Consider the following 23,095-nt stretch of genomic DNA (forward strand, 5'->3'; position numbering starts at 1 on the left):
CAGCCCGGAGAGACCCAGCGAGACCCTCAGCAAGGAGCGCTGGCACAGCGTCCTGGGATCCTCGGAGGCTCTAAGTGCTGACGAGGCAGACGAGCAGTTCGGGTGAGTGCGAAGCTGTCCTAGCGTCAGGGCTGGTTTGTGTGTGTTGTTTTCAAGGCTCCTGGTTTCGAATTACTCTGCTCCGTGTGTGACTCTTCAGTTTAAGAAGCTGCAGCTGCTCTCATGGCTGTCTCTGGCTTTTCTCTCTCGTTTCACTGTGGGCTTCTCGCACAGTTTTTCTCTGTTACAAATACAGGAAAGCTGTGATTAGAGCCAGTGCCTGCTCACAGAGTCACTAAAATGAAGGATAAGCTTTTGGGATCTCGAGGGTGCTGGCTCTGCTCACTTTGGGGCTGTCCCACTTGCAATTTGGAGATTCAGCTGCAGCATTTACAGCAGTTACCTAAGATAACTTAGGGCAAGTATGACAGCCTGGGGATGGTGGAGAGCCAGGCTTGTCTGAGAGGCTGGTGCACCCTGGAAGTCCCTGGCAGCATGGCTAGCTCTGGCAGTCTCTGGGCTAGCAGGTGACAGCTGTGTATCCAAGAGGGGGCGAGGCACTGAGCTTTGCTCTCTGCTGCACCTGTGGCAGGTGTTACCAGTGCCCGAGTGGTACATGAAGAGCAGAGTGAGACAAAAGATACAAGTGTCATCCTGTTCTCAAGTGCCTGAAACAAACCAGCATATGTGCAATGCCCCTCGGTCCCTGAATCCTCTCTGCTGGCAGCCTGGCTCAAAGGAGAACTCTTTGGTCTGGGAGACACTCACATTGGTGTGATATCCACAGCTGATTTAATGCCTCTACAAGTTTCTTGACCTCCCTGGGGCTCTGCAGGTTGGGGTCTGAGGGGGAATGACAGGTCACAGGGATGAGGTGGGGTGCTTCCTGTAGAAGTGGTATGGATGATTCCCTTTGCCACCAGAAATCATCCAGAAGTTTGTATTATGGCCACCCAGGATTGTTGGCTGCTGGGGATCTTGTGGCCCTGCCTGTGTACCTAGCCTGAGGCAGAAGAGACGCTGAAAGCAGGAGGGGCTGGAGAAGAGCAGCAGAGGCTGTCCTAGAGGAGCATGGCCTTCTTAAGGGAAGGAGTGATAGGGACAGGGTGGCCCAGGTGGCCTGTGGATCACCTCCTAGCTTTAGTCTAGGCTCCAGGCTGAGCCATTTGTTTGGAGTGCTGTATGGAGCATGGGCGGGAGTGTCAGCAGAGCTGGGAAGCCACGCAGTGTGGGGGCTGATGGCAGGCATCCCTCACTTTGCTTCTCTGGTATGGAACAGGCTCCCCTATAAAAAGCTGGTGGTTTGTTTTACTCAAGCCCCCCTCCAAGAAGCAGCAGCACTGTTTCAACAAGCACAGCTGAAGGTATTTGCAGGCTGGTGCCATCCAGGGAACTTAGAGAGCCTGTCCCCAGGCAGGTCCCACGAGCCCTGCAAGCTATGTAGTCAGGTTTTGGGTATCTGCAAGTCTCTCAGGTTTCAAGGGAATCATATTTGCTTGGTATGTGGCTGCCTGGCAAAGGCTGTGAGTTCAAGAGGAAGCTAAGGGTGGTCAGAGAGTGTTGCAGCAATCACTGGAAGTGCAATTATTTTAAGGTACTAGGGCATGAATCCGGAGAAGTAGCAGGCTGGGGATTTGGAGATGATGCAACCTGACTGGGCTCTGCATGCACAGCCCCTGATCTTATGCTCTAAACATATTCCCTTGGATAGCAAATAAGTCTTTGGGGAAGCGGAATGCACAAGGGACAAGTCACATGCTGTATTCAAAGGCAGAAGGGCAGCTGGAAAACTTCAGAGACACAGCTGAAATCTGGGAAACCACTTATTGCCTGCGGATCGAGTTAGCTCACTGTGTTCGAGCTCATTAGTACCTTCACCACCTATCTTTAGGCTAAATGGCAGAAACATGTGGCTGGGCCAAACACAGCATGGAGCTGGTCTGCCCTAACCGTATGGACAGTCTGGCTCTCCTGCATCAGTGTGGGTCAGGTTGAACAAAGATGACAGATGGACCAAGGCACAGAGAAGTCACTGTCATCCTGCATCACCTCTGAGTTTCCTCAGTTCTTCCTGTACTCCCCTTTGGGGAGTTGCTGTTTCTGTAATGACCCATTCTGGATATAGGAGAACCTGCCCTGATGTTTCACTGATGAGCAGTCAACGATTTGTTCCTGATGACAAATCACTTGTCACCATCTGCATGTTGCTGCTTGTATGGTGCATTTTGTCCCTGAATTCTGAAGTACTTGACAAGAAGGGACAGAGCCAATGGAGAATTAATGGGGGAAAAGTCATCTGAGGTCATCAGTCCGTGGTGGAGCTGGAGAAAGAAACCATGATTGCTCTGCTGAAGGTAGGTTAGTGCATCTGTGCAGAAAATGGTTGGTTTCAGGCACATGGTGTGATTGTTGGGGCTGTGTTGTGCAGGGACAGGAGTTGGACTTGATGATCCTTGTGAGACCCTTCCATCTCAGGATATTATGTGATTCTATGATAGGTTGTACTTTATTACAACTAATTGACCAGTGAGACATTAAATGTAAACAACTCAGTGCCAAGTGCTCTGCTCTGTGTGCCTTACTATAAGCAATAAACCAGCGTTTTGGAGACAACTAGGGAAGGCAGCACAGGCAATTAGGTGCCATGTTCCTGCAATACACTTACAAAACCTTGTGATTACAATGCAAATAAATATATTGCTTCTTATTTCAGTAAAGCAATTGCCTTCCCTGCTGCGTAATAAGTAGGCAGCACTGCTCCATGGGGAGCCAATGTCAGGTTCATTCACACAAGCAAGGTCTTTCCCTGTCTCCTACCTTAGCCTGGCTTTGCTTGAATGGGATGCAGACAATGATCCTGGGCTGGTGTAAGCTGTATAAAGTCTCTCTGTCTTATCTGGGACTGTGCAAGGAGAAGTGTGATGTGCCTAACATGTTGGTGCCCACTAAGAGGGACTTTTCACAGGGATGTGTAGTGACAGGACAAGGGGGAATGGCCTTAAGTTGAAGGAGGGCAGGGATAGATTAGAGATTGGAGAGAAATTCTTCCCTGTGAGGGTGCTGAGGCACTGGCACAGGTTGCCCAGAGCAGCTGTGGCTGTCCCATCCCTGGAAGTGTTTAAGGCCAGGCTGGATGGAGCTCTGAGCAACCTGGTCTAGTGGAAGGTGTCCCTGCCCATGGCAGAGGCATGGAATGAGATGAGATTTATAGTCCTTTCTAATTCAAACCATTCTATGACTCTATGACCCATCCAGGACCAGGGCTCCTACGCTGACCTCTGTGGTCTGTCCCACACACGCCTTTGCTGGGGCATTTGTAGGGACACAGACTTTCTCCCTTTGCTGCAGCTGTACAAGTTTGGGCTCAAGAGATTAGGAAAGGCCTGGAATATACAATATCTGTGTGTGAACAGTTAATGGAAATGACTCTGTTCAGTGCAGTGAAAGAGTGGGAGCTGTCTGACTTGGGATTATGGCAATGTAAGACTTGCTAAGTAATAACCAAGAGGTGCAGGGCTTGATGTCTCTTCATGGATGTGATACCCAGGAGCACCAAGGAGAATACCTACAGGCACAGCTGCTGTGCAGAGCACCCTGGAAACACCTGCTGTTCCCCAAGCCTCATGGGGATGAGCCCTCCTGTACAGGGGCTCCCACACAAAGCCATTCCACTGGTGATGGGAGTGATGCAGGCCAAGGTAAAATATTGGTACATTATCCAGGCTGTTAGAGTCCCAAATCCAATCCATAGCACCATATGTGCTGCTGTGAGGAAAGTGAACTCTCTGACAGGTGGAGCAAATGTTCCTTTAGCTTCTGCCATGTTACCCCATGAAATGTAAGGTTCTGACAGAGCAAATGACAGCAGTGGCTGCTGGAAGTGGGTAGGCAGGTTTCACCTGAGAACCTGTGTTACATTAGGCAGGTCCTGGGCTGTTCCAGGAAGAATAGAGCCTTCACAGCTCTCTAGAGATCCCAGCACAGAGTATTTCTGGATTTGACTCAGATGAATTCTCCCAGTGTGGGTTCATATTGAGATGTGCACTGGAATGAATGCCCCTGCATCCAAAGCCAAGCAGATTTGGGATTGCTGAGAGTCATCCATGCTTACCTGGAAGCTGGGTTTGTAGGTTCATGCATCTCACAGCCTGTAATGTGTGCCTGAATCCCCCAGACTAGCTGTAACACAGGATGGAGCACCCTGCCTGGGTTTCTGCCCATAGCCTTTCACATCCCTTTCAGTAGAGAGAACACTATTTGTAGGCAGCCTTGCACTTCCAGGGTGCCTCATCTAAGAGAAGAGGCTGAAGTTACAGCACATGCTTTGCTCACTAAAAGCTTCTGCTTTTTCTCCACTGTAAAAGGGATCAAGGACATTTGCTGCTGACAGCCAGAGTTAGATAAAATGGCCTCAATCTTCAGGATTTTCATGCTTATGAAGTAGCCATAATTGGAACACTTAAAGGAAGAGTTAACCTGCAGGTTAAATCCGTTCTGGCATTGTATCCAGTAACAGGTGTCATGTGCAAACGTCTCCGGTTCAGAGGTTTGGCTTTTTACTGGGACATGACCAAATTAAGGGTTGACTGGGCCTCTGGGATTGCTCATCACAAAACTCTGCCTTTTTCAGAAGCTTGTAATAAAACTGGGAACTAAACAGGTTATACCACAGAAAGATCCCAAGGGCCCATAATCACAGCATCTCTTTCTGCCTCTTCTCTTGCCTCCCAGCTCCAAGTGGAACAGGGAAATAATTGCCTTGACAGTATTTTCTACATTTCATCTTTTGGTCCAGGTTTGCTTGTGGAGATGCCAAGCTGAGCTGCAGCGATGATGACAGGGAGCATTTTCAATTCAAAGACATCAGGGATGGCTTCAGCTCAACTTTTGAGAAGATTGTTGAGTCTGACCTTATGAAGGGGACATACTACAGCAGCCTGGACTCTTTGGATGTCCTCTCCCTCACAGACGAGACAGACAGCTGTGTCAGTTTTGAGGCCCCACTCACCCCACTGATCCAGCAAAGGGCCAAGGAAAGCCCCGAGCTCTTGGAGCAGAAACTGGCAGCCCAGCAGAGAGAAGCCCTTCACCACATGGCTGCAGATAAGCAAGAGCAGGCAGCAGCAAAGCCAGCAGAGGGGGATTTTGGGAGCCCTCTCAGACACTCTATTACCAGCAGCAGGTCAGAGAACGTGCTGAGCCGGTTGTCCTTGAAGAGCATCCCAAATGGGTTCCACGTGGAAGGGTCAGAGGAAGATGCCACCAAGATCATTAACTCCATCAGGTAAGACATGGAATTTCTTAGGCAGGGGTTCTTTGTCTTATGGGGTCCCGGTATAGAAGCAAGGCTCAGAGGACCTGATAGACCTGGAGCTGCTCTTTTACCCCTTGCACTTCCTCTCTTGTGCTGTAGTGGCAGAGAGGCCAAACACTAGGAGGAAAAACTTTCCTGCCTGTAGGTTAGGACTGCAGCTGGGGACCAAAGTTTTGTCCAATTGGTTGAGTGGGGCTGTGTCTGAGTCTTCCTTGGGCTCAAATCTAGGACCCCAAACCACAGGTGAGCTGCAGGAGGAGTCCTGTGGTCCCAAGAAAAGCCAAGGCTCTGCACTTGGTGGTCTTGTTCTCTCTGGAAGGCATCACCATCCATCTGGCTGCTCATAAACCCCATCTGCCCTTAAAGCAGGTGAAGCTGGCTCCTCTGGCCAGACCACTGCCTTGTCAGCCTGACACCTGCAAAGCCCTTGGCAGGTTGGGGGCAGTCAGATGCACTCCCAAATGTGCTCTGAAATTCAGGGAAACCTCAAAGTTTCATTTAGGTGCCCCTATAAAAGCCTTCCCAAAGGTTCTTCTGCAGACAGTCAGGAGATTAGCAGAGACTTCATCCTCTGGACCAGCTCAGACCAAAACCATCATCCCTGGGAAGCAGCAGCTTATCTTCAGGGCACTTCCATGCATGTGGAAGCCAGGTGATGAGCAATCAGGTCATGGGAGAGCTGGAAAAGGGTCATATGTCCAGCTCTCAGGCCTTCAGTGAGTCACACTGATCAAAAAGGTGTGTGTGGGTGCAATAACTGGCCTTGGGCAGGAAAATAAAAGGCTGTATCCCCACCTACATGGTGCCAGCAGGGCTGTTCAGTGTGTTGTCTGTGGGAACAGCTGGCCATGAGGTCAGCAGGTACCTGGGAGAGGAGCAGCCCACCAGGTCTGGTGCCAGTCCCATTGGCACAATTTGTAGAAGTGCAGTTTCTCATCCTTGGCAAATAACCTGAACAGAAAAGCATAATGTCTGTTACCTAAGATTTCCTGAATGTCCACAGCTCAGAAAGAGTTTGGTATCCCTTTCCACAGCCGTGGAGAGAGAGGAAAATTTAAAGGTGTAGGGGCTGCTTACTTTGAATGGATAAGTCCTCATTTGTCAGGGAGAACTCACCCTCTTTCAAAACTTTTTGACAAATCTGAAATTGAATTGTACTATTTCATCTGACCTGAAATGACAGAGGGTTTGTCCAATGTCCAGTTTGTCCAGTTCACAAACATATTGTTGTTTTCTTCATATGTTTTGGTGAGGACAAGGAGAAATCAAAATGTGGCATTTTCTGTGGGTTTCATCAAGTCACATTGCTGCTCCTTGAATGTTTCTTGTTTCCATCTAGTGACGCCAGCCTGAAGGACACACTCTCAGACTCCGACTCTGACATGGGCAGCACAGAGCAGTTGGATCAGGGCAGCACAGACACCTTGGCAAACGGCTGCAGGGCAGACAGTGAGGCTGCCAAGAGATTGGCCAAGCGTCTTTACAACCTCGAGGGGTTCAAGCGCTGTGACGTGGCACGTCAGCTTGGGAAAAAGTGAGTGGGGTTTGGGTTTCATCCAGCCCTGTGAGGGGGTGATGGGGATGGCAGCGTAGAGTGTAGCCCACTGAAACACTGTGATGGTGGGGAAGGTCTGGGGGAGCACTGGTTGTGTTGGGAGGACAGGATAAAGGCAGGAAGGGACAAACCTGTTTGCTAGATGGAGCTGGGTCTATTCGAGATCCTGACAGTTGAAACTGACCCAAGCCCAATGCCCTTAAAATATGAATTTTAGCTGCCTTCAATATTGGACATTAACCATCACAAGCTGCTGCCCACCAGAGTTAAGAGCTTCCTGCCTTTGGTAAGGGCCCAGCAAGACTATAGCAATCCTCACGCTGAAGAGGTTGGGGTCCAGACCTAGCTGTGCACTGGGCTCCCTGCTAGTCCCCAGGTTTTTCATGTCTGCACCTCAAAATTTTCTTGCTGAAGAGCCTTCCAACTCAGTCTGTAAGAAGGCAGGAGGGGTTTGCTGCAGAGCCAGGGATATACCAGAGGTCCAAGCACTTCAGCTGGTAGATTAGCCTGGGTAAAGCAGAAGGGAAATAAAAAGTGTTTCTTCAAATATTCAAAAGTGGGAGAGTTAAAGAGATGTCTAAGAGACAGAGTAACAGTAACGAGTGTAGCAGTAACAGATTATTTTAGGATGCCAGTGGGTGTGAAGGCACCAATCCCCATCATCCTTTGCCTGGATCAGATATAACCTGTGTTGCTGGGATTTTTTTTTTCCTCCTTGAAATGTCTCACTCCTGCCCAGATCAGGAGAGCACAACTGTCCCTCAGGAATACTCAAGCTTTCAGTTACAGGGATCATCTGTGATTCCCAACTTAGTCCTGGGACAGAAGGAGTCCACAAATGATGATTTAGAGAGGTTCTTTGCATCACTTAGCAGCATCCCTGTTCTTCTCTTTTGCTGTGCTTTGGCAGCAGGTGCATTGCTGCTGCCTTAGGTCCCTGTAGCAGGTGCATTGCTGCTGCCTTAGGTCTAACATCCTTCTTTCTTTCAAATTTGCCATGACAGCTCACTGAAGGGGAATCTACCCCTCTGCTAGTCCCTGAAATTCTCACTCACACCTGCATCCCTCACACCTTGGAAGGCTGATTGGTGACCCACATCTGGAAACACAGCCTTTGAAATTAAAGTTTTGTTTTGATCAGTTGGGTTTTGACATCTGAACCATTTCCTGGCATAACACCTGAATAGAGCTGCAGGCTCTTGGATCAAGCAGAGCAGGAAAGGAAGAAGGATAAAGATAGGTGTGTATTAAGTCAGTCTTGCTCACTTAAGACAATGTAAGACCAACCTGTCGTGGTGGGAGCAGGAAAACTTTAAGTGATGTTTTCAGGCCAGGTCCATGTAGGAGAGCTGTGCAAAAAGTGAAATCTCATTTTAAAGCTATTTAGCTAATTTTACCCTCTTTTGTTTTCTTTGTCATCATTGGCAATTAAAAAAAAAACACCACAAAAAACCCCACCAAAAAACAATGCACCAAAAGCAAACCGAAGCCAAAAACATTCATCATTGTCAAACAAGCAGAAAAGGCCTGATGAACAAGGAAAAGTGCAGGTTGGATATCTCCATGTAGTTTCTTTCCAGTTGACACAATTCTATGAAAATAACCCCAAATCCAGAAATACCTTTTCTCTCTGAGGGGCATGTGTTTAGGCAGCCAGGCTCTCCATGGATGACTCTTGTTCCTGGATTGGTCTGTGTCCCTTTCTCAGCTCTGACACTGCCCATGGTCACGTTTTTGTGCTGGGTGGAGTTTCCTGGCCATGAAGACAGTAGTGCCAGCCACTTCCTTGTAGATTTTCCCAAAGCTGTACTGTGCTCAGCAAACCTTACTGACAGCAGCCAAGTGCAGTTTCAGCACCTCAATTCCCTGAGATCTGTGAGTCTGTTGGGGTCCCATGCATGGACAGTATGGCATGGGCACACAGCCTATTTCCCCCTCACAGGTGAAGTGAATTTTATTCACACAAACTCCTTATGGACAATCTGGTTTTGACTCATGTGATTGTAATACAAAAAGGATCCTGAACAATACAGGTTTAGCTTTGTAGGACAGTGGAATTCAGGCTGTAAAGCAACACATACCTGTCCAGGTCCAGCCACACAGGAATGAACTGGGAAAAAAGGAGAGGAGGCTCAGGGAGGACACTATCACTCTCTACATCTACCTGACAGGAGGTTGTAGCCAGGTGGGGATCAGTCTCTTCTCCCTCACAGCTGGTGACAGCATGAGAGAAGGTAGTCTCAAATTGTGCCAGGTGAGGTTTAGGTTAGACATTAGGAAGAATTTCTTCACAGAAAGGGTGATTAGGCACTGGAATAGGCTGCCCAGGGTGGTGATGGAGTCACCATCCCTGGAGGTATTTAAGGAGAGACTGGACATGGCACTCAGTGCCATGGTCTAGTTGACATGGTGGTGTTAGGTGATAGGTTGGACTTCGTGATCTCAGAGATCTTTTCCAACCTGATTGATTCTGTGAAAGGGCCAGAGCTCCTGTTTTCCCCTGGGGTGGCTTGTGACCCAGCAGGTCAATATGCACTCTTGGTGCCCGGACCTTCCCAAACCAGGCAGAAGGTAGAAGTGTCAAACTGGGGTGTAAGGTGAGAGGAGGTCTGTAAAGGCTGTGTGTGTGGCAGGGACACCAGCCAGAGGATGCCAGGCATGTCCACTTGGGAAATGCCTTGTAGGGCTTCCAGCCAGAGGATGTCAGGAACATCCCTGTGGGAAATGCCTTGCTGTTCTTGTGGGAATGTCTCTGGTGTGTATGAGCTGCATGGTAGAAGCGTCACCCATTCCTGTAGGAAGGGCTGGGACTGGCACAGAGAGAGAGGAGGACAATTCCTAACTGAAGAAAGCAGAGAAAACACCTAAGCCTACCTCAGTGTGGTCTTGCCCTGGCCAGCACTGGCATTCTGTGTCCCAGACATGCCTGGGGCATGTTAACAGGCTCTGGAGCTCAGGGAGAAGGGTCCCATTAATGTCACTGAGCCCCTGGCTAGACATAGGAGCTCATTGCTTCCTGGGGGTTGGTTGCTTTCAGGTGTCCTGTGACACTCTCTGGTTTCCTCAGCAGAGCTGGCAGCCCCTGCCTTGAGCTTCTCCAAGCAGAGAGGGACCAGGTGGGGCACACAGGAAGGAGTGATGAGCTCCCAGCCTGGGGGCTGCTGGCACAACCAGTGCTTGAGGTCTTCTGCAGGCTTGGAGCTGAGAGGACCCCAGAGGAGGTCTGGAGCTTGCTTGGTTCTGCTAATCCTTTGCCACATGATTGAAGATGTGGTGATATCTCCTTTCACAAATATGTGGTCATCATCTGCTGTGAAGTTCCAGGAAAAGTGGAGGTCTCCCTGGGAAGCTGGCAGGAATCTGCACACCAGTCACTGTGGCACTGCCTCAGACAGACTAACACTTTGGGTTTTGGGGCCATGAGGACGTGTTCTTTCCCACAGATAGCAATCCCAAATGTTAAGATTGTGTTATGAGTGTGAGGCCCTGTGGCTTCATATGGCTTTGAAGTAGTTTCTTGCACAAACCCCAGCACCAATATTTATCTTCTTGCTCTCAAAACTCAGCCTGGAACTCTTCCCTGGAGCTGTCATACTGCTCTGCCTGATCCTGCTGTGTGTTGTGCTTCCTAACAGCATCCATGCCAGAGGCTTTGCAGCATCCACCTCACAGCAGAGATGAAACAATGCTGTAGGAAAAGCTTTGAGTTCTGCTGTAACATGTCTCAGCATGAATTTGGATGTGAAATCCTTAGCAATAAGCTTTTCATTTTTGAAAGAGAATGAAAAAGAATTGTATATGGAAAAGGCTGAGCATGTTGAGATCATCTCCCATTTCTTGCCTGTATTCATTGAGTACTCTTGCATTTCCACTGAGTTGTGTAGATACAAGAGCTCAACAAACCCCATTCTGGCTTTGAAGGCAACACATCTCCAAGCATCCTTCTAAAATGTGGCAGGGGAATGGTTCCTGGAGAGGCACTCAGGGATGAGTAGGGCCAGAAGCTTAGCTGAGCTCTTCTCTAGTCCCCAGTGGCATCCATCTGCCATGTGAGCAAGGTGCTGTGGTGGGAGGGTGGGATGGGAGCCAAGGTGGAGTGGAGGGCAGGAATATTGCAGTGGGAGGAGGTTACATGTCCAGCAATGGGAGAAGACTAGGTGAAAGAGAAGGTGCTGGAGGAGCAGAGGGCATCCTTAGGGCCTCTTCCCCCTCCTGGCTGGTTTATGAGGAGGCTCTGCCTGGCCAGCAGCATGGCAGAGGACTGCAGGGTGTCTCATTCTCAGGTGTCTGGGGATAGCTGTGGGCATGTTAGGGAGGTCTTCCAGAAGCCAGGAGCAAGTGTCCCTGGGTCTGGGATCATGTGTGCAGTGTCTTGCTGGGAGTGGGCTGGCTAGGAGGGAGCAGTCTGCTGTTTCTCCTGTGGACAGTGCCATGTTACTTGATGAAAGGGCTGACTATTCCCTTTTTAATTACAGTAATGAATTTAGCAAGTTGGTAGCAGAGGAGTATCTCAGCTTCTTTGACTTCACTGGCCTGACCCTTGACAAAGCACTCAGGTGAGCTGGGCTCTGGGATGGATGGGATGGAGCAGCGTGGTGGGGTTTCCTCCAGGCTTTCCAGCACGGTGGGGGCCATCCATGTGCTAGGAGCAGGGACTGAGAGGAGCTCCAGCCTGGCATTTAATCTTTGCTTTAGTGTCACGTTTGGCACAAGGTGCTGCCACCTTAAATGGCTTTGACAGGAGGGCCCACAGCCTGCCTCCCCATGGTGGAGAGCAGCTTTTCCAGAGGTGCCAGACCAAAATCAGAGCAAATGGCAGCAACTTCATCCCATCGTGATGCTGTCAAGGTAGAGGTGGGTCAGATCTCAGCTGACAGCATATTTCCCTGCACAGCTCAGCACTGCCTCCATAGACCCCTTTGCATATCATCTGCAGGGACCCACGGGGCGTGCAGGCTGAGGGGAAGATAAAGGACCCCTTCCTATCTCACTCCATAGCAAGGACACTGCCCAGCAGATTGATCCATGACATCCCTAAGTATCTTTCTCTTTGCAGGACGTTCTTGAAAGCGTTTCCACTGATGGGAGAGACGCAGGAGCGGGAGCGAGTGCTGATTCATTTCTCCCGGCGATACTGCCAGTGCAACCCAGAAGAGAGCACGTCCGAAGGTACCACTGCCTTCCCCTGGCTCCAGTGTCCTTTGCACACTTGTCCTTGTCACAGACCCCCAGTGCAAAACCAACTACCCACCCACAGCCAGGCAGGCATGGCTGCACCCTCTCCCTTTCACTGGGATCCTGCTCTGATCATTATCCCTGCTCTGGGAGGGACTGGAGGTGGTTGGTGCTGACAGACTCCCACAAGAGAGCCAGACCAGGATCTGAAGTGTGGGGTCCCAGGGAGCTTTGTCCTCCTAAGTGCACATGAGCTGTGCTGAACCAGCACTGGATCTGGAGCCTGGATCAGTGGCTGTGCTGTGCTCAGCACCAGGGAGGTGCTGAGTGGTTCTCAGGGGGTACAAATTGCCTTAGTCATGGCTTGCAAAGTGGCTGCTGACTGGGAAAATGAGTGGCTGGTGCTAGCTCAGCACAGGACCTTGTCTATTGAATGGGAGAAGACCTTTCCATGCAGTCTGAGGAATGCTGTTGGTGTGCTCCACACAGGAGTTGTGTTCCCCACACCTACAGCTGCAGCAGGAGAAAGCACAGCTGTTGAAATTCTGGGCACACTGTAGTTGCAGATTTTCTTAGCTACTTTCAGCCTCTCCACATTATTTTTTAAAAGTGGATGTAGTTTCTTCTGACATTTTTAGGTTAACTGTTGGACTCAGTGACCTTAGAGGTATTTTCCAACCTTAAGAATTTTGCATTTTCACCATTCTTGCTCAGAAGACATGAAGATGTGGCAATTGGAGATATGGCATAGTGATAAGGTGCTGCTGGGTCAGGGGTTGGTCTCAGTGATCTTAGAGGTCTTTTGATTTTATGATTTTTAATGGGAAAGGTCATTCCTGGTCCACATGTGCACACACACACATCCAGACATGAGCATGCCCACATTTGCACTTAAATAATTGCCTCTACACACCTGCTTACAGGTATCTGGAAATGCCCCTTTGGGTGGACTCAGGCTGCTCTCAGCTGGCACCATGGCAGTGCCAGTTATTCTTCCTCCAGCTCTCTGTGTGCAGTATTCTAGCTGTGCTGTAGACATCCTGCTTGTCTTCACCTTGCAGGCTTCCCAAAGGGCAGCATAGAAAGGAAGCATAGAAAGGCCTGGGTTAGCAGAGACCTTAAGGATCATGTAGTTCATGGAAATGGAGTAAGAATCATTATAAAATCTGGTCTTTAGAAAGCTATTGGCAAACCTGTTTTCAAGCCGATTCCATGGTGATAGTTTCAGGAGCAGGTAAAGTTTGAGGGAAAAGAGGGGAAGTCTTTGGGTTTTTTGAGTCTTTTGGGTTTCTTTTAACAATCTGACACAGTTGAAGGAAGGTCTTTAAGGTCTCCAGACATAGCATCTGGCCTTGGTTTTGCACTGGGTGGGCTGCCAAGGCAACAAACACTGAAACTGCATGGGAAGGGAGTAATCAGCCATAGCTATCTGACTGTTGTGTGTTTCAGATGGGATTCATACGCTCACCTGTGCCCTGATGCTGCTAAACACAGACCTCCATGGCCATGTAAGTAGCACTTGAAGATGTATCCATCCTTTATGCCTTTCCAGTGTAGTGGTCTGTTCTGTTACATTGAATGTGTTGCTGGAAAGTTGAGATAGGTTGATAAGGTTGACCTGCTGCTCCAGGGGGAATTTTGCATGCCAGGCTCAGGCCTGGGGACAGTCCACACACAAGTATCACTCCACACTCAAGCCAAAGGCATGTCTCCTGCTGGCATCAGTTATCCTGTGCAGGCACAGGCAGTGTGGCTTTCACCCCAGCACCCGGTGCATGCATCAGCCCTGTCCCAGGAGCTCTCATTGAGGTCTTCCCTGCCAATCTCTGTGGGACTGGGAACAGCAGCACCAGTTGTGCTGCTCCTTCTTGCAGTGCAGACACCTGAGGCTCTTCTCTTCCCATGAACTGCTGCAAGGGAGTCAGTGGTTTCACACAGGTCTAGATTTGGTCTTTCCAAAACATGAAGTAATTCCCTGCTATTCCTTTTCCCCAAGATGTAACAGTTACCAGGGAGTTTCATATCAGAAAAGCCTCTGGACACAGAGCAGGGCAAGCAGAGCTCAGTGCCCAAAAGAGTGACTGGAAAACCATAGAAGCTGTGAGAAGATCTCTCACCACATTTTAGAGGCTCTTTCCAGCAGCATAGGTTGGATTTGTTCCTAAAAGGTCAACCAGATTGTAGACAGCAGAGCAAAGTGGGAGGAAAAATAACTGCAGTGAGGAGATAAGACTGGCCCAGGGAACACCACTGGGACATTGTGCACCCTTGGAGATGCTCACCCTAGCCATAGCTCTGGGAGTGGACCCTGTGCCCTGCTCAGTGCTGAGGAGGGTTGAAGGCACTGCTGTCCCAGATCCCCTCCCTGCTGTCCAGATTCATGGTGCAGGTGTAGAGCAGCTGTGAGCCTCAGAGGGCTGCGCCCCCTTTCCAGAATTAGAGGGGCTCCTCAAGCCTCAGGTTGCCAAGCTTCATAGCTCCCCTGAGAGCTCAGACCTGGAGCCACAGACTACCCTAAAGTTGGAAGTGGCATGTATGGGAGCAGATGGGGAGCTTGTTGTAGCAGCCTGTGCATGTGGAACATGCACACCCTTCTTCTGCCCCACAAACCCACGATTTTCAAGCTGCATCATCAGACTCCTCTTCTGCCTCCACCTGGTAGCCATTTGCTGTTCATTTGCAGTGCCTTGCCCTGATTTTCTCTCCATTAGCCTAAGGCACAATAGGCCCTAACCCAGCTTTTTATTTTTTTCATACTGATTTATAATCACCTTTGAGAGGAGCCTTTTCTGTGGGGGTAGGAAGAGGACACTACATGAGGACATCATTGATGATGGCAGAGATGTAAAGGCCACCAGCTTCACCAGTGCCATACTGACAGTCCACCTGGGAGATCCTCCCCAACACTGCAGCACAGATACTGCCCTCATGACAATGGCAAGGTGTCAAGACAGCAGCCAGGGGAAGGGAATTACAGGTCCCTGCAGGACTGTCCTTTCCAGATGTGTGCTGTGGCATCCTTTCCAGATGTGCACAGTGGCCTGCATCAAGCTGCCTACAGCTGCTGTGGCCTCATCCTTTGGGAACAGGCTGTTATAACCAGTGTTAGACTGGGCACTGTGTCCGTTCTCACCCACGTGGCTCCCAGTAATGTGTCTGGTGGAACCAGTTTCTGGGAGGGCCACATAGACCATTCACCCTTCAGCCCAAATGGTTGGAGCCGAGGAAATATTTTCATCAAGGCATTTCCTGCAACAGCCAAGGCAGCATTGTGGCAGAAGGAAAAGTATGCAACTTCATGCCAAAATAATCTTATTTTGTCTAGTTTTTTTAATTAAAAAAATCCAACATATGTCTCTGGGAAGATAGGCATTATTGAAAAGGCCAAAACCCCCACCTAACCCTCCAAAAACATTTCTCTTTTTCATTGACAAGCTGGCTAAGAGGCCTAGTAAGAAGAAATGTTCTCATGCTACCTAGGCAAAGAAAACCTAACTTTCTTTTGGCCAGGTGTGGAAATGCCTGAGCTTTTCTTTGACAAATCTTCTCTTTATTTCTTCTGCATGTGTAACATTAATTTCTTCTTCTCCTTTTCCTCCTTTTTTTTTTTTTATATTTCCTTCTGCTCCTGGAACCTCTCTTTCTGCTCTTTAACCCTTTACCAGGTGGTAAGTGCAGTTGTTCTAGTGTTTTGCTTTAAAGCAGTGGCATTTGACTTGTGTTTTCTGTGTTAAAAGCAATAAGGATTTTTGTCTGTCTGGATTCCTAAGTGATTGTGCAGTGTTCTTCCCTACTTAGCAAGCCATTAGCAGCTGATATGCATCACATTAGAAGAGCCCTCCATAAACTGCAGTGTACCTGGGACTGTGTGACTTGATCTCCCACCCCTTCTTGTTAAAGATGCTGCCATGATATTCCATATCACTTTTCATTTTATTTTCCTTTTCAGTGTTGTGTGTGTGGTGCAGTGTTTTACTTTGCATTGCCTTGGAGTGGGAAATTCCTTTGGTGAGGAAATGGGTGTTGATATGTCTCTGTCAAGGGGCAGTTCCCCACAACAATGTCTCTGGAATGGGCTGGTTCACCATTCCAGCAGTGACCATGATGTATAGTCCAGACTTTAAGGGAATGAGACTGGCTTTAAAAGAGGAGATTTGCACCTGGCCTTAGTACTGTTGATCTTCTGCCACAGGTGTGTTCAGACCCTGTTTCCTAACCATCCAGACAGCTTACTGTCTTTATAATGAGACATTCCCCATTCATGGAAGCACCTGGAGTTGGTGTTAAAAGCCAGCAGTCATCAACACATATTCCAAGCCTTGTAATGTAATCCAAGTTGTTGCAACTCTCTATCTTGCTCTGCTGGTGCTGTTTGAGCTCCAGGAGATCTTATGGCAAAGTAAGTACTGCCCTCCTCCATCTCTGCCCCATGGGTATTTTCACCTGAAGATGAGTATTTGGGAGAGCTCAAAGAACCTGAGTAGAAGCAGGACCTGCTAGGGACATGGTGATCGTGCTGGGAAGCTCACAGGAGATGTGCTCCACTCACTGCTTTGCAGCTGAGGGGTTTGATGACCAGGGCCTCCAGCCCAGAAGCTCAAGAGGTTTAACCCCTCACAGAGGGAGTGCTGGCAGAGCACCCCAGATAGCCACCCTTCACACCTTCTAGTCCTCAGAAAAACTGCTTCCCTTCCTGGGGCTTTCACATGGCACCTGCTTTTCTCAGTGAGCACCCAGCTCCATACTCACCTGCCCAGACTTCTAATGCTGGGACCTGGCAACAGCTGAGGAATGTCAGACTACAGACCGGAATCTTCAGGAGGTGGGCAGAGTCATCCTAGATACTTCAGGAGATGCTCTGTGATGATCTTGAGTGAATCAGCTCAGCAGATGTCTGAGACCCAAAGGAGGGAAAAACCCAACTGTAAACAAGGGAGTTACACTGGATTGAAACAATGGGATGGCAGGATAAGCTCTGTCTATTCATCATCAGATCAATTTCATCCTTCCTAATTTATTGTTCTGCACTCCAATGACCATCCTGCACGCTGCTCTGCGTCCCTGCATTCCCATCCACTCTGCACACATCCATCTCTGCCCATCCATTCCCAAACCGTCTCTACCCATTTGTCTGGGTATCCATCCCTTCTCAGCTGTTTAGCCCACTGTTGGCTCACTGGCTCCCCACCCAGTGCACTGTGGTGCTCACTGATGCTCTGACAGTGGTTTCTCATGCTTTGCTGCATGGCCTGGAGCAACCAAAGGTGGGATGCAGTTCTTTTCTGCCAGGGGGACATATTAAGAATAGTGGCTATGTGTGGCTGTGAAACAGCCTCTCTGGCTTGTTCTACTGCTGGTAAGGGACTGATGCACCACAAAAAAATGGCAATGTGCCAGATTCAGGAGGTGGATATGCTCCATAAATAGGGTATTTTTGGACAGGAAGAAAGCTCTCCCTACCTAGAGGTCCCAGTTCAGCAAGGGACATAGGACATCTGAGCACCAAGGTTTGGGGTGTGCAAGTGCATTCCCCTGAGGATTGCATCTCTGTGTGATGATCTAGCTGAATCAGCCAGGTGGCCTGCTGCATAAGAAGCCACCCCACTGCAACCTCAGAGTGGCCCTTTCCAGGCTTCTCCTGGGATTTCCTGTACATGCTAAATACTGTTGGAGTGTGAGAAAGCTCAAGCAGTCCCTGGTGCTGATGCTGTTGATAATGAGGCACTTGTGATCACAGAGCTCTTTCTTTGCAAGTGTTGATCAAGTGAAGCTTCGAAGTCTGTGTCCTGGAGTGGTTTTTTTGTTCTCTCTGCTCAGCTGGTGTTGATGTGGAGGCACTTACAGGGCATTGTGTTTGAGTGGCTGGCTCCAGCCCACTTCTGCAAGCAGCAAGCTGAAGTGTTAAAATATTGTTGGTGTGAGGTTTTATTGTATCTGAGCCACTCCAGCATCCTGTGCTTGTTCCTGCTGGCAGTCAACCTCAATGCTGCCCCTGACCCTGCAGTGCTTCAGCCTTGCCCAACAAGCTCATTCCTGATACTAACATCCTTGCTGGAGCTCTCATCACCTCTACTGGTTGTCAGGGAAAGTGTATGTTTTCATCTTTCTCAATTGTTCAGCAATTAGCTGCTTTTCCAGTGTGGCTGCTGCCTCAGGTGAGCTCAGAGATCATCTTGTGGCAGAGAAAGGGACAGATCGCAGAATAGAAAGGATTCCATTCATTGGTATGAAGGTATGATGTCCCAGACACATACATGAGAAACCCAAGAGGGCCTGTGAGGCTGGTAACTTGTGTTATCTCACTGTAGCCACTCACTTCCAAAAATACTTTGGCCTCTGCATTCACTGCTGAATCACTGCACAAGACCACTGCTGTGCACTCTGCTTCCCTGCCTCAGGGCAGGGGTGGGAGAAGTCACCTTCTCTCTGCAAAGTAATTTGGTGCCTCAAGGTCTCAGGCAACACACCTACCTCACCTCCAAACTTCTTTCCTTCTGGAGGTTCATTGCTGTATTTTTTAATGCACTCTTTTGCCCTCGTTCCTTTCTCCATGCACACACCATTGTGCTGCTGAATTTTTGCTTTATTTTCTGTGCCTGAAATTCACTGGACAGCAAGCACACAACTTGATCTTCCCTCTGCTGAAATCCCCGCATGTCTGCTGGTTTCCTGAGCTCTCCTGCATCCCCTGTACCCACTGAGCCCTGGCTGGCAGCAGCCTCTAGCTGTGGGAACCATGGGGCTCCCCTTGAGAAAACCACGATGGTTGAGCCTGTGCTGTGCCATACCACATCCACAGGCACTGGCAGATTTCCAACAGTGCCTTATTTCTCTCTTTCTTGAACTCATCTGGAGCTGACCCCAGCAGGAGGCATAATTAAGAGTATCAGACAGAGCTGCTCAAAGGCAGCACTTGGCTCCCTGTGCAGCCCAAGAGTGTTTGCACACACAGATGGCAGGTGTGCGTGTGTGTGTTGGGAGGGCATGGTGAGCTAATCCCAGGGCCTCACTCTCTCCTAATGCTTTAATCTGGGGAGAAACCTCCAGGTCATCTGCAGTGCATGTTTGTGGGCTGGGGGTTCTGGTGTCAACCTATTTCAAGAGGTTATTTTCTTGCACAGAGGACACATCTTGCCCTGCAGGGCACCTCCTGTATCATCTGCTGCAGCTTCATCTCTTGCCAGTGACCCACTGAGGCCCTTCCGCTTCCTCACTGAGACTCCAAGCAGGGCTCTGACTCTGCTGTTCTTGGACATCCTCCCAGGTCCATGTGCTGGCATGGCCACCCTGTTGATAACCTGAAGTGTCAGGATGCTGTTGGGATCCTTAGGAACACTGGTGGCAGCTCATGAACTCCATGTGATGCCACCCAGTCTCTCCTCCACACACTCCAGGGTGTGAAAGGTGCCATATGACATGGCACTGGAGACCCCCATCTTTCATTTGTTACATCAGATTCCTCTATCTGAACCCTACGATTCCCACTGACTACTCCACAGAGCTCTAGAGAGGTAGGATTGCAGGAGGAGGGTTGGGAAAAAGCTGCCTGCCTCGACCTTTGCAGGCTGAGGAAGTGACTCACCTGGCTATGGTGAGGGAAGGCGTTTGGAAAGACAGATGCCACAGATGATGAGGCCACTGATATGAGGGATGCCAGATGGTCTGGCAACGTCAGCACCAAATAGTCTTGGCATTAGCTGGTGGTGAGTATGTTTCAGGTTGTGAGATTCTCCCAGTGTATGCACATTTCCCTCTCATGCCACAGCACTCAAGTTCACACAGTACCAGTAGCTGTATCATCTCTTTTTGTCATGGCAGTCCAAAATCAGAGTTTCCATGAAGGACCAGCATTCCTTTCCCAGTGCTGGCTGTTTCAGGTGCTGCACAGCATGCTCAAACAATTTCACATGCAGCAGGCTTGGAGCCCTATCCAAGCATTGCCTTTTTAGCATTCTGAGTGCTTGTCTTGAGTTTTGAATCACAGGCCCTGTACTAGGGCCAACCTGGATCACTTACGAAGTTGGGAGCAAGAGCTGGAGAGGCTATTTTCAGGTGTCTTATTTCCACCATTAGCAAAGAGGTCATTTGAAACATTTGGGTGCTGGCAGGAGCAAATTAATCAAAGAGCTCAGTAGAAAATCAGAGCAGAAGCCTTTTCAGCTTTGAGCTCTTGGGACAATCTCAGGCTTCAGTACCACATATGAAATTGTTCTTTGAAATACACTGATTAAAGTCAAAACTCTCCATGAGTTTAATGAGCTGCTTCTTTGCCTTACAGAATATTGGCAAAAAGATGTCGTGCCAACAGTTCATAGCAAACCTGGATGGGCTGAACGATGGGAAGGACTTTGCAAAGGATTTGCTGAAGGTAACGTGATATAAATAGACAGTGGGATACTGTCATTGTTACTGTAGTGCCACCTAGTCCTACTGGGACACTCTGACCCCTTCAGTCAGCATTTTCCAGTGCACAGTTGTTTCATGAGAAGAATTGTAACCCCCATGGATGGCTTCTGCTCACTTGCAGTGAGCCAAAATAGGTCTGCTCCCTGGTGGTGTTTTATCCAGATTTGTGGCATAGCTGCCCTCAGAGCATACCAGGGGACCCTTTTCTCCTCAGTAGCTCTGTGATGCACCAGATAATGCACAGAACAAGTTATCCCACACCCCCAAATACAATGATCCAGCACTGATACTTTTCTCTGCCTTTATTTCCATGTAGTTAGATGCCTTATTCCAATACAACTAGTGCAGTGCTGTGGGATATGGTTAAGCACCCCCAACTGAGTATTATCTCCTTCCATGTGATTTAACACCACCACTGCTCTCAGCAGCCTGGCCAGGATTTTGCTGTAGGGAAGGAGGTTGAAATGAGCAGTGCAACAGCAAGGGTGTCACATTGTGCTGGAGGTGACACCCCCAAGTCCCAGCATACCTAACCCACCCCTCTGTATGGTCAAGACCACCTTCACATTCTGCTTTCCTAGTCCATTCCTGTTTCTTCACCAGTGCCCCAGGGAAGCAACTGGAATTTTGCACAGGAGGAACTGGAAAAGGAGATTCCAAGGTCATTCATCCCTCCCCTGCTACTCAATTCAAGCCTCCCCTGTCCTTTTCCCTAGTTAAGGTGTTGAAGGTATCATGGCATATCCCAGAGTCTTCTACCATCTTGTATAGGGCAGGGTTCACTCAGAATGAGCCAAAAATCTCATACACAGCCTCCTGAGCAAGGCTGGTTGCCAGACCCCTCTGCTGCTGATGTGTCCAGTTCAACACCTAGCATGGCACATAGACAAAAAAGGGGTCTAGCAGGGCAGCAATTGTCCTGCTTGTTGGTGAAAGGCCTTCCAGGACAGTTCAGTGAAGAAGGTATCTCTCCAAGAACACAGACAGGGTGTGGAGGAGATGGTCTCCACAGCCAGCCATGACTTCTGTGAGAAACACAGCTAATTCCATGGCAGGGGGGGTTGGGACTAGATGATCTGTAAGGTCCATTCCAACCCTTAAATTCTATGATTCTATGATTCTATCTTCTTGTTTCAGACACTGTATAACTCCATCAAGAATGAGAAGCTGGAATGGGCCATGTAAGTATATGCTAGGTATTAAAGAGATAGTGTGTCTTTCCAAGTAGTTGACAGGTCCTAAGTCATGTTTTCAAGTCCCAGAACATTTCCTGTCAAGCCCTTAATGGCTGAAGTCCCTATGTAGCCAAATTGAGTTTATTTATTGCTTAGATGCAAAAGCAGTTGGGAAGGTTGGTGACAGTCTGTGTACCCATGATCTAAAGGAAGGGAATGCCCTCTTTGTTTACTATTACACCTATAAAATGCTGGTCTCTCTCCAGGTGCTTCAGAAGCCTTTGCACAAGGAGCTCAAGATCTGGGGTTATTTTGGTCACTGAGACTTTCCATATGTCCCACATAGTTGTTTTCTTTTCTGGCAATAGCACCAGAGAATCACGCAGGAGGGAAGGGACCATGTGGTATCTCCAACCCTCAAACACTGAATTCAGACCAGGACCCTCAGGGCTTTGTTCAGTTTGATCCTGAAAACCTCCAAGGACAGAGAACTCACAACCCCTCTAGAGCAACAAACCAATACTTTATTATTCTGAGAGTGGCATTTTTTTATTGTCTCTGTCATTTTGACTTATGCTCACTGTCTCTTGTCCTTCTGCCAATCACTACAGTGAAGAGCCTGGTTTTGTCCCCTCGATAACCCCCTCACACATGTTGGAAGGCTGCCATGAAGTCCTCCAAAGCTATCTCTTCTCCAGGCTGAAAAAATACAGTTCCCTTAGTCACTTCTTACATTCCAAGTACTCCAGCCCCCAGGCTTCTTGGTGGCCTCAGCTGACATCTCTCCACCTTGCTGATGCCCTTTGCTGTACTGGGAGCCCAGTACTGTCTGCTGTATCACGATATGATGCAATGAGTGCAGAGCAGAGGATCACTTCTCTTCACCACCTCACTGTGCCGCTGTTACACAGCCCAGGATGCTCTTGGCCTCTTTTCCTGCCAGGATGTACTGGCTGACTCCTCTTCATCCTGCTGTTCAACCGGAGCCCGAGGGCCTTTTCCGCAGAGATGCTCCCCAGCCAGTCAGCCCTGGGCGACCCTTCTGCAGGACCACTCCACTCCAGCGCAGCACTGGGGTGCTCCTGGCCCTCTCAGGAGTGGCCTTGTACCTCTGTTTTTATGTCATCCACGAGTTCAATAAGATGCACTCTGTCTTCTCCTCCAGATCATCATCTGTTACCCTGAAACAAGTTTGGGAACAGCTGGCATGGTAGTTACTATCACAGGTTCACACTGCACCTTCCCCAGCCTTTTTCTCTCTGCTCTGCCACCCACACCCTGCCCACAGCACAGGCCAGGACCCTCAGCAAGGGGTGTGCTGTGCTCCCCAAACCCAGCACCTCCCCAACACTGACTGGGGGCAGCCCATGACAGGCGTGGGGTCTTAAGGTAACACAGTGGTTACCTCTCCTCTCTCCTCTCCTCTCCTCT

General features: G+C 49.2%; 1 protein-coding gene across 1 annotated transcript; it reads left to right on the forward strand.

Annotated features, from left to right (window-relative positions):
* Positions 1–10: 10 nt before the first annotated feature.
* LOC103808611 (PH and SEC7 domain-containing protein 2-like) lies at positions 11–21,670 on the forward strand (the record flags this gene model as incomplete). The annotated part of the gene is made up of 8 exons (XM_009081404.1): positions 11–102; positions 4,835–5,323; positions 6,693–6,887; positions 11,384–11,464; positions 11,965–12,077; positions 13,533–13,591; positions 20,362–20,451; positions 21,627–21,670. Coding segments are annotated over 8 exons (1,163 nt in total), but the record flags the coding sequence as incomplete, so codon positions are not given.
* Positions 21,671–23,095: the final 1,425 nt, after the last annotated feature.

Source organism: Acanthisitta chloris, unplaced genomic scaffold, assembly GCF_000695815.1.
Source record: "Acanthisitta chloris isolate BGI_N310 unplaced genomic scaffold, ASM69581v1 scaffold44948, whole genome shotgun sequence".
NCBI classification, from domain to species: Eukaryota; Metazoa; Chordata; class Aves; order Passeriformes; family Acanthisittidae; genus Acanthisitta; species Acanthisitta chloris.